The sequence below is a fragment of the Dryas octopetala genome, chromosome 6 (genome assembly GCF_963921425.1).
Source record: "Dryas octopetala chromosome 6, drDryOcto1.1, whole genome shotgun sequence".
Taxonomy (NCBI): domain Eukaryota; kingdom Viridiplantae; phylum Streptophyta; class Magnoliopsida; order Rosales; family Rosaceae; genus Dryas; species Dryas octopetala.
In genome coordinates this window covers 17,031,932-17,043,717 of record NC_141371.1, presented here as the reverse complement: position 1 = coordinate 17,043,717, position 11,786 = coordinate 17,031,932, and the positions used below count along the sequence as shown (strand labels likewise).

General features: G+C 34.2%; 1 protein-coding gene across 1 annotated transcript; it reads right to left on the bottom strand.

Moving 5' to 3' along the window:
* Positions 1-1,609: 1,609 nt before the first annotated feature.
* On the bottom strand, positions 1,610-10,552 carry EGY1 (Peptidase M50 family protein). Its single transcript, XM_086247369.1, has 10 exons — positions 10,049-10,552; positions 8,701-9,165; positions 8,447-8,587; positions 7,516-7,617; positions 4,945-5,156; positions 4,688-4,738; positions 4,539-4,608; positions 2,353-2,421; positions 2,097-2,147; positions 1,610-1,978 (listed from the first exon to the last, which is right to left on the bottom strand). The coding sequence occupies exons 1-10, from the start codon at positions 10,409-10,411 to the stop codon at positions 1,820-1,822; spliced, it is 1,683 nt and encodes a 560-aa protein (XP_086103495.1). The 5' UTR covers positions 10,412-10,552; the 3' UTR covers positions 1,610-1,819.
* Positions 10,553-11,786: the final 1,234 nt, after the last annotated feature.

The window sequence follows — 11,786 nt, the reverse complement described above, 5'->3', positions numbered from 1 at the left end:
TAACTAATTAATTATTAGAAGAAATTACAGATTTGGTCAACTTATTTTATACCTAGTTCAATTTTGGTCCACGATCTTTTTTAAGTTCTGTTTTGGTCCACTAATTGTTTCACTTGTTCAATCAAAGTCCAGATTTGTGACTTTAAATCCTTTGGGTTGTGTTTTCTTCAATTATAATTGAAGTATAAGTTATATTTCATCATTTCTTAGTCATAGAAACAATTTGGAGTATTAGAATCTAAGAGAATTGAGATTGAGTGAAGTTTGAAAAATTGGCAGTTTCGGGTACTCTACTTTGGGGTCAATTATCTTGAGTTTTAGAACTCCAATTTGAATGATCTTTATATGGTTGTAAAGAAGACATGCATAGCTTTAAAACAAGTATATGTTTACTAAATTTGAGTGAGATTTGATAGGGTAAAAGACATGCCAAATTTGAGAAAACAAATCTAGACCTTTATTGAACAAATGGAACAATTAGTAGACCAAAACAGAACTTAAAAAAGATTGCGAACCAAAATTGAACTAGGTATAAAATAACTGAACTAAATTTGTAATTTCCTCTTAATTATTAATTTGAATTACTTCACTAAAGCATTCAAATGCACCCTCTACACTAACAAAACAATGAAACATGTCATAATATCAATATGACAATATGTATCAAAACCGGCAACCAAACCAATATAATTTAACAATTTGGTTTGGTCCGGTTTGTCACAAAGTAAACCGATTCAAACCAAACCACTCATGACTAGTTTGGTTAAGAGGTTTGTATGTAAAAAAAAAAAAACTTTAAATTTAACTAGTACTAATACAACTAATTAATTATTGAATTTGAAATAACTTCACTAAAGCATTTAAATGCACAATGTACGCTAACAAAACAATGAAACATGCAATAATATCAATATGACAATATGTATCAAAACCGGAAACCAAACCAATAAACTGTAAATGTTTGTTTTGGTCTAGTTTGTCATAAAAATAATTTGTAAACCAAACTAAACCAAACCTCTCATAACCAGTTTGGTCCGGTTTAGTTAAGCGGTTTGTTTACAAAAAAAGCCTTAAATTCAAATAGTATTAACTAATTAATTATTAATTTAAAATAAGTTCACTAAAGCATTCAAATGCACACTCTACATTAACAAAACAATGAAGCATGCCATAATATCAATATGACAATATGTCAATATGTATCAAAACCGAAAACCAAACCAATAAATTTTAACGGTTTGGTTCAGTCCGGTTTGTCACAAAGTAAACTGATCTAAACCAAACCACTCAAAAAATTTTAACCAGTTTGGTCCGGTTTGGTAAGAGGTATGTGTGTAAAAAAAAAGGTTATAAATGCAAGAAATTACCCTGCTAGGTTAAAAAGTCATTCCAACCCCACCTCAAAATAGGCTATTTAGTGAAATATTAAATAACACCCAACAAATAATAAAAAAATTCCAATAGAAGAGAAAGAAGCAGAAAAATTCCTAAGACATTCCAATTTGATAATTCCGAATTTATATTAATATTATATATTTTCCAATTTATTTGATCTTCAACTATATGTTTAATTATTTTCTCTTTGTTTCATGTATACAATACATATATATTGAAAAAGAACATTAAAACTATTTTGTATAATTATATCTGTCAAATATAAATATTTGTGTATCTTATAAAGATACATGCTCATGAAGTCTTCAAAAAATGGCATTTACTAGGTTGATACTTGAATGCATATCTGAATATCACAAACTCCATAGGCTTTCAAAAATTGGCAGAATGAATCAAGCAAAAATTGGCTTTCATGTATGATACATCAAAATGTGGTTACAAGACCTATACCTAGCTCCTCTGCAAGCTCATCCCATACAGGAAGAAGTGTAAGTACAACAAGGAAAATAGCCACTGTAACAACTGTTTTCCTCCATGTCCCAACCTCTGTTACATCATTTAGGCAAGGTTTCTCGGGCGTCCTCTGAGCATATATAGTCAAAATAATATCATGAGATTGAGGATTGTTGAAGCATGAAAACCATTGACCCAAAAAAAAAAGAAACATGAAAACCACAATATATAAATTTAGATTTGCAAACCTGGCATATGAGCACGTAGAGTCCCCAGGGAAGTGACAAAGGTCCACCGAGCTGAAAGGAAGGAGAAAAGAAAGGAATCAAATTTAACTAAAATTGGAACAAATAAATGCTTTTACTATGTGTTAGGAGTAAAGCAGAGGCAGTGAATGTTGGACAGGTGTAGAGAGGCAACAATGGAAGAACCATGATGATTATAAAACCCAATGTTGGAAGCAAAGATTAACATGTAATGTTTAAGTTGTAAAAGTTGACATACCACTCCCAATCCAAGCAACGTGTATGTTGTCAAACCAAATGCAATTAGCGCATTTTTCCCAAAAGCACCCTGCAAGTATATGTCATTAAGTTTCCATACATGCCATACATTAAAAAGTGCATAATTAAAAAGTACATAAGGTTTTATGCTCAAGATAGTTTTTGAAAGTCTAATTTAATAAACACCGGATATTCCATGGATCATGGGGAGTTATACCAGAAGGAGTGAGTTTGTAGGACAACTTAAAAAAATTTCTAACCGAGAGAAGAAAAAAAAACTACTAGTTATTATGGATTGATCATACAAAATTCCGTCAATGTCAATAAACATATAGAAACAGGTAACTCAAGAAAGTTTTTAAAATTTCAATTTGAACATTAGTCGGAAAAATTAACACCAGTCAATCCTTGTATTTGGCAGACTAGGCAGTTTTACATATATAACAACTCAAGAAAAAACTTTGTAAGAAAGAGAAGAGAATAACTACTTGCTATTATAACTCGTGCAGATTTCTGATCAAACATTGAGAGAGACAGAGAAAGAGGCCCTCGAAAAACTATATCAAGATTGGCACCTGAGGATATGAATATATATATATATATACTCTTTTATAAGCAAAACACAAGGGGACCATCCATCCACTTGATATAGATAAAACTGTTATGATGAAATCAAGCCTTGGGGATCTCCAGATATTGCATACATCAAATGTTGATTCCACCAACTTATACTTTTTGGGTAGCTGTTGTTTCGCGGAGTCGGATTCTAGGAATCCCATATCTGTTCCTTGGAATGGGGTTTGTAGAAACCCATGAAATCCATCATTCCCAGTGTTAGGAAATGCTGGGAATGAAAATAATTTTTGTCAGGATACCAAGGGAATTTTATTTTATTTGTGTGTAACCATAAATGTAAGGATCTGGTTGTCATGATTTATGATAAAGTTATGACCAAAGAATGGTAATGGGAACCCACCTCGTCTTTTGAGAATGCAAAACCCCACTTTTTAGGTTCCCAAAACCCTTGAGAAGAAGAAAACCCAAAACAATTTACACTTGCCCAAAATGAAAAAGGAATCTTGTACCCGTTCCAAAGTGCCAAAACCGTGAAACAAATACTACCTTGTGGTGATATGTATATCAAAGAAGGATGTCCAAAAAGGCTCAAAGGTACTCTCATATGCTAGTTAAAATGTCTCTTTATTTCATTTATAATACGACATCAACACACACACCATAAGGTTTGTTGAAGCCCAAATTTGGATAAAGAACTTTCTAACCCTTCAGACATCCCTGCATTTCTCTCCCTTCATAAAAACATAGGATGCAGAAGGAAATCATATTCCAAAGTACACTATACTAGTATTCAGCAAAATAGTCCCTCCAATACGTAAGCAAAACCACCAGAGAATGAGGCATCACCGAACTAACTTCTGTTGGTGAATAAAAAACTTGCATACATCTCTTGCAACTGAACTAAGAAGGAAAAGATGATCCACTATCTCACCACTGGATTTGCACAGACAACTCCAATCTAAAGTACACCTAAAGTGTTTCCACAAAATCATCCATTGTGAGAATTTTGCTATAGCAGGCAGCTTCCCACCCAAACACTGCCACCTTTGTGGGGATTTCCAACTGCTCTTGATAGGATAAGTGTTAATCCTCCCACCTCTTAAAGCCTGATATTAAGACTTAACAACAAAATTACCACCTCTGTCAGGAAGCCAGGTCATGCTATTATTCTCATCTGGTCTGACTTTCACATAATATAATATATATATATATATATAAATGGGACCACCAATTACAGCTCCTAATTATGCACCACTATTGGAAGTTGAATTCATCACAGCCACCTATTTGGCCAATTTATATAATCAGCCACTGAACATCCCTACCAGAAGCAATAAGGTAGATCTCTGGGAAAAACTTCTTTAAAAAAGGCAATCCACACCAGAAACCATTTACCAAAAGAGATACCATCACCGTAGAAAGTCTACCTTATGCTACTTTAATAAATAAATGAAATATATATTTTGTGAACTCATCATAATAAAAATGGGAAAAAATTCACTGCACAACTTTGCAAATTAAGATTTCATTCAAGCTCTATTGTATATCTTGATTTCTCTAGCCTTAAAGGTGTAATTTTACCAGTTCAAAGCAAAAGGAAGGAAAGTTTACCTGCACAGCTCTTCCACCATCAAGACACCCCACTGGAAGCATATTAAAAGCTGTTGTCGTCAACCCACACCTGCAATGTTAAACTCGAGTCACAAGCATGTTACACATCGCAATAAAGCTATTAACATAGTCCAGAAATAGTACATTACCATCCAGCAATCATGAGAGGATGAATTGGAACCGTCGCAGCATGCATTGATCTGCATGTTTATTATGGTACCATGTCAACTATGAATATCATAAAGAGAAATGAAATGAAATTAAAAGAAATAAATGAAGCCTAGATGTGAAAAAATAGTCTTTTACTGAACTTCATGTAGTCATTGCATCTATAAATGCCTTCTTAGCTCAAATACAAACAATAATTTTGGTTCAATAACGTTACAGAAGCAAAGGAAGGACATACGCATAACCAAGCGTAGCTCTACTGATGAGTCCAAGAAGCAAAGAACCTTGAAACAGCATGCTTGGAACCTGCACCAACTCTCCTGTGGCATTGGGATTAGATGAGAGCAGCAGGCCTACAGCAAACATTGACAATGACAATGCAGCACCGGCGAATGGGCCCGCCAGTGATATGTCGACTTTTGTGCTCCGGTCAGGAAGAATTGATTTAAACTACAAAACCAGTGACTGATGAGCAGAAATTCTCAAGGTCATAATTAAGTACAAACAAGAAAGACATAACTTTTAGAGGATGATAAGAATAATGGGTCTAGGTGCACAGATATCCTATTTCAGGCAAAGGTATCCACAAACTAATGACTCGAAACAGAAGCTTAATAAAACCAACTATTTTGGTTTAAATTAAAATGTGAAACTCCATGTCTGGGTTGGGGTGGAAGAAGTGCATAGCATTTCTGTGACATCTAGCCTATGTCAGGTGAACTAGCAAAGACCTCAACCTTGGTTGCCTAAATAACAGAAAGGGAAATTTTGTGAAATAACCCCTTTTAATTCCGTTATAACTTTTTTAACCCTCCACTCCAAAATTAAACTTTTTTGACCATTTTGGCATGTGGAATATCTAAACTATCCTTCATATAAATATATTGTGAAAGCCATTGTGTCAACCTAATTTTCACTGTTAACCTCTCCATTAATCTCCCACCCTCACCTCCTCCCTCTTCTTCTCCAGCGACACAGAAAACCCAGAATAACAAACCCAAATATGGCAAAAACAAAAATTTGATTGTCCAGCGACACATCCAGATCTGAGTAGAAAGGAAAGAAAGGAAAAAAAAAAAACGAATCTTATAAACCTAGCCAAACAACCTGAGTGGATATTTGGAATTTTATAGAGAAGTGGATTTCGACCACAAGGCCACACCTAGACGCACGATCTAACAGCCAAGAGCCAACAAGTTGAAGAAATGGGTTTCTTTTTGTCAATTGAAGTCCTGTCAAAATATTTGGGTTTTGATAGAGAAGTGGATATCGTCCAAAAGAATACTGGAGAACGAAGAAGAGGGGGAGGAGTGGTGAAATATAAATGGCTTTATGAAATCATTATGAAAACCCATATCTAATTTTTCTATTTTTATAAACTCATTATGAAAATGATAAATGGATAATATATGGGTATTGGGTTTTATTGAGAAATTATTTATTGCATCTTCATTGATTTAGATTCAAATGTTTGAGTAGTCGATTTTTTGGTCGACATATGGTCACTCGGTCATTGCCATATGGTCGACATGGCGACAGACTTGGCGACTAAAAGGGTATTTTGGTCCCAAAAGTGTCAAAGGAGTAAAAAAAGATTAGTTTTGGAGCTGAGAATCAAACAAGTAAATCCAGTATTAAAAGGAGTTATTTCACAAAATATCCCTACCAAAAATTGAAGTAAAGGTCAAATCTTATAATAAATTATGGAGTTAATTACACTTACACCCCCTGAGGTTTATCGTCTTTTCACGTACCCCCTGGGGTTTCAACAATTACACATACACCCCCTGAAGTTTCAAAACTGTTGCATATAACCCCCTATAGTGAGACAAAAAATGATGAGGAATTATGCAAAAAGGCATGCTAAAGGGTTAAATGGCCTAATAAGATTACTCAAGGTGTAAGGTCCAACCTCAATACAAATATTTTCTTTTTTGTTTATTTATTTTTTTCTCTTGTAGGGGATTATATGCAATAGTTTTAAAACCTTAGGGGGTGTATGCGTAATTTTTGAAACCCCAGGAGGTGTATGTGAAAAGACGATAAACCGCAGGGGGTGTAAGTGTAATTAACTCTAAATTATCAAGAATCTAAAAACAAAAGGGTGATCTAAATACTATTTTCTTGAGTGAAAAATAAATATGTACAACTGTACATTGTGAATGTATTTTTGACTGTGTCTGTGTGTGTGTGTGTGTGTTTGTCTATTTGATTACGGTTGCGTTAAACTTATCTTGACTAATATAAATTACCCTTTAATCTAGATGTTACCATATCATAATTTTCTAACAAGAAGTTTATTCTGAAAAATCAAAAGAAAAAAAGAACCAAATATAAATAAAATCTCCCAGATGCAAATTTATGCAATGTCTTGTTGGATAAGGTAAAATTACCCTGTTAAGGCTCCTAGAATTTCCGTCTCTGAGTTGTTTTTTTTTTTTATTATTATAAAAAAACAACGTTTCTGATTTGTTTAAGTGGATGACTATCAACTAGAATAAAAACTATATATCTTTTGCACTATGTTCAGTAATCAATTTATAAAAAAATAACCTGCTGAAAGCCTGAAACCTATACCACCAATATAAGGTTTCTTAATGATAAATGATTCCCTAACTAGTACATTACATATCTTCGTATTATTCTTTGCATTTCTTAACCAAATTATCAAGCACACCAAATCACTTAAACCAACACTGCAAATTCATGGAAATCATTCCTACTCAGATTATATACAAAATATTAAACACAAGTTCGGCCACTTAACATTTACATGTTTCGAAAGCTATACATGGGCAATTAGAGGTACCTGAGTGATTGCACCAAAGCTGCCAAGAGTAATATTAGGAATGAAGTAAGGAATGCTAAGTTTTACTTTCTTTGGGAAAGCAGTCAGTAAATGCCCAACTTCCTGCATTTGATTGACTCCATCAAAATCTTATTAAAATACAGTCAAAACATAAAGTTTAAATAGGAAATTACAGTAATATAGAATATGGACTCATTAGCCAAAAACTGAAACACCATTTGGACAAAGGTTAAAATAGGAGTATATCTAAAACATAAAAAGATAACAAATGAATAACTTATGCTTATTGTGGCATTTTCACTCACAAGATATACAAGTTATGATATTTTATTTCACTTAGAACTGCAAGTAGTAGAAAAGTAGAGAAAGACAGGAAAATATGAATTAAGTCTATGGCCAAAAAAAAAATAAAAAATGTCTAAATTGGAGCTTTTGGTATAGAGGAGTCATAATTAACACATTTTCCAACTTACATATTCCTCTCCTATATTTTCAATAAAATGTGTACATATATAAGCAACAAGAAGCAGATTTATAGAGTCAGAATCCATTAATTTGAATGTTTCATATCTGAACTTCTATCAATGTAAGGTTTGATGTGCTTATTTTGGGAAAATATAGACAGTTCAAGAGCCAACAGTAGCAAAAAACAGTAACAAAGTGGATAATTAACAGACATCTCACATCATAAGTAACAATGTAATGCACTATTACATTTAATCAGATTTCTACTATCTTAGTCATGGGCATGACAGGCAGCCTTAAATATACTACTAAATGGACAACTATGATCTATAACAAAAAAAATAATTATGAAAACAGAAAAGAAAGACTTGACTCAAGAGCATAGTGCAGTATCCAATATATAAACCATGCAATAATACTTTTAAATGTGAACCAAAACCAACAAACAGCAAGAGATCTCACTTACATGAAATAGCAAAACCCCTAGTACACCATATGCTAGGGGCAAAGCCGACTCCACAAATGGGAATAGAAGCTCCATATCTGGTGGTTCAATGGCATTTGGATCTGTGAAGTATTTTACCACCTCTGGTGGAAGTCTATTTATCTGTTTAATAAAATGCATGAAAGTAGGTAGTACTTTAAAAATGAGAACAAAACCAATTGTTGACAAACCATTCAAGAAATACACATTCAAAAGAAGGAAGTGCATTGGCATACCTGAGATGCAATTCCTAACTCCACAGATGATCCAATTGTTAGAAGGAATAACAAGAAAGCAATTACATATTGCCAAAGTGTTGTCGGCCCTGGTTCTGAGACCTCTTTCCGCAGCAAACCAAAGCTAACACGTGGCCCACCACGTGGATCTGGATCTTCTGAATTGGGTTCCTCCACCATAAAAAGGTTGTACTTATTACCCGTGACCTCAGCCAGCAGACTCTGGAATTTGGCAAACACCTCTTCTCTCTTTCCCCTCAAATTCCCGAGGAAGAGAATGCCCTCGCCAAGGTCTCCAAACGGCTCCTCTTTGGTCACCCAAAAGGTAGAATAGCCAAAAAGCTTGTCCTTAATCAGCTTTACATCAGCAGGATCAACCTTCTCGGGTCCAAGGAGTTCCATCAGTTTAAATGAGTCAACTTGGAAATTATTGTAAGCGGGTCCGAGTGGTGATATAGTTGGTGGCTGGAGGACATATTGATACATTAGACGATTCGAGTCAGTGTTGTTATTTTTGCACAACACACATAATCAAATGTTGTAGGCATATATGAATATATCTGCAGTGATAGTCGGTTACCATCCAAGGACTATGAATATTGTATTCATGGGAGATTAGCCATACAATCAGCTGTACATGAGCCATTCAATAACGTAAAGCAATGTGTGTGTGACTCTGTGGTCTGTATGTGCATAATTCATGGGCTATTCATTGCCGGATTACACGAAATCAGCAACAATTGATGCGCTGCTGTCAGTCACAATTTTATTCTTTTAAAACTGAGCTCTCAACCTATGGATACATTCAACAGTTTAGAGCTAAGGTCCAGAGTTTAGCAAAAATTCAGAAGTCTGGATAAGATAACTATTTCTAAATATATAATTAAAAAAAAAACAAGGGAAAAAAATGGAAATTGGATTCAACACCAAATTCTTAAAGCAATCCAACAAAGAGACTAATACTAACAAAGAAGATGTACCATAATTAAATTACTAATAAAGAAGATGACCTCAAAGGCATCCTCAAATAGAGCAACATAAAACCCACAATTGGATTGCTATCATTTTTTTGTTATTGGTATTATAACTGTGATTCAGCCATTAACTATGGGGCCCATATAAACTCCACTGACTAAGAAAATATGGCTGCGTTCTACAACTACGGAACCCATTTATTCCCATTTCCAGAAAGTTACCATTGAAATTAAATACATAAATTTAAACTAAAAAAACTGAAACGCTTTTATGTACCAACCAAAATTGAGAAAAGAAAATACTAGAATAAAAAAACTAAGGCAATTAGACAAATGGGTACACATATATGATATAGCAAAGTTAAGCAATGTACCCTGGAAGAAACCGAAGGAGGGTCGGGATCGGAGTCATAGTCGCTGTTGCGTGTGTCTTCGGCCTCTTCGGTTGTGGTGGTCGTGGTTGTTGTGGTGGTGGTGGAGTCTTTGGACTTATTATTACTAGTGCTACTGCTACTGCTACTGCTCTCTCCATCATTATCACTAGAGCTATAACATCTACTACTAAGCCTTCTACCAAAACTCCTACGAGAGAACCCAATTCTCTCCCTCTTTATTATGTTGGCTCTGCACAAGAAGCATGAATTATTCTTGGGCAATTGGAGCCTCGGAATTTCACGGGATTTGAGAGTGAAATTGAAGTCCAGGGTGCTCAAAGTGCAGCTACTGAGCGTTCCCATTCAATCACAAAAACACCTTGAAATGATTAAAGAGTACAAATTACAACACCATTTGGGGAAGGAAGGGGGAGACCAGAGAACTGCGATGTTAGCTCCTATTGCTGTGACTCGATAAGTGAAAATATCCTCTGTAATATCTGTTTTCGATTTTTCTTTTGGGCTAACACCATAAAAGTCCTATTTACTCAAAACCACCCATACAAATTAATAAGACCCGGTCCACTTTTTATTTAAAAGATACACAAAGGCCACTAACATCGAGGAGTAAAATTTCAGTTTCGAATAAATTTTCAATGAAAATTTTGATGAAAATTTTAATTAAAATTTTGATTTCGACAAAATTAGACAAAAATGATTAAAATTTTTATTAAAATACCAAAATTTTGAATAAAACTTTATCATATGTTTATTTAACATATTATCTACTACATTGATAAAAAATTATTCAAAAAACTAAATTATATAGTAAGTTTCATATGATATAAGATGATATAGACTGAACTGTCAAAAATAATGTATCAAAATTCTGTCTTTTTAATTTTACCACTTTGATTTTGCCCAATTGTTTAAACATAAAAAAAAAAAAATAAACAAAACCAACTATTTTGTTACTTTTGTACCTAAGCTTGTAAGTCAAAAATTTGATAATTTTGAGATTTCTAATTTTTATTATTATAAAAATATGTTTTTTCTTTTTTTTGAAAAAACCACACATGGATAATACACTTTTTATTTTCACTTTATTCTTTGCCAAGCTCCTGACTCCTGAATACTGATGGACAAAAACTTTGTTAACAATTTTTTTTTTTTTTTGATAAATTATGATTCAATTAATTGGGACCACACACTCGCACCAAAAATGTATTAGAAGTTAATCACGCCTACCCCCTACCCCATGACACACTCATTCTCTCTTCTCTCTCATCTCTCTCTTTTTCTTCTTCTTCTTCTTCTTCTTCTTCTTCTTCTTCTTCTTCTTCTTCTTTCTGGCGAATCTGGCTTTCTTTTTCAGCCCTTTTTTTTTCTTCTACTTCTCCTTTCTGGCTTTCTCTTTCAGCCTTCTTCTTTTTTTCTTCATCTCCTTTCTTTCATTTATCTCAATTAGTCCATCCCCCGTGCTTCTCTCTCTCTCTCTCTCTCTCGGCATCTCAATCCCAGCCCACCCTCATCTCGCCCCTGCTGCCAAAACCCAGTCTCTTCTTTCTTCCGCCCTCCTCCACGGCCTCAGCCTCCCCAAAACCCAGCCTCCCTAAACCCAAAAATCCCAACCAACGAAAATTTGGCAGAAATTTCGAGGTTTTCGGGGAAATTTTCAAAATTTCGGCGAAATATTCCGAAATCAAAACGAAGATTATATGGTAGTGTGATAAAATTT

Bases quoted from the DNA above. Each gene is read 5' to 3' on its own strand.
- EGY1 (XM_086247369.1), bottom strand. From the start codon at position 10,411: ATGGGAACGCTCAGTAGCTGCACTTTGAGCACCCTGGACTTCAATTTC. The intron at 4,609-4,687 runs GTAATGTACTAT...TTAACATTGCAG, and splicing joins CCTCTCATGATTGCTGGATG to GTGTGGGTTGACGACAACAG. The intron at 1,979-2,096 runs GTTTGCAAATCT...ATATATGCTCAG, and splicing joins TCTACGTGCTCATATGCCAG to AGGACGCCCGAGAAACCTTG.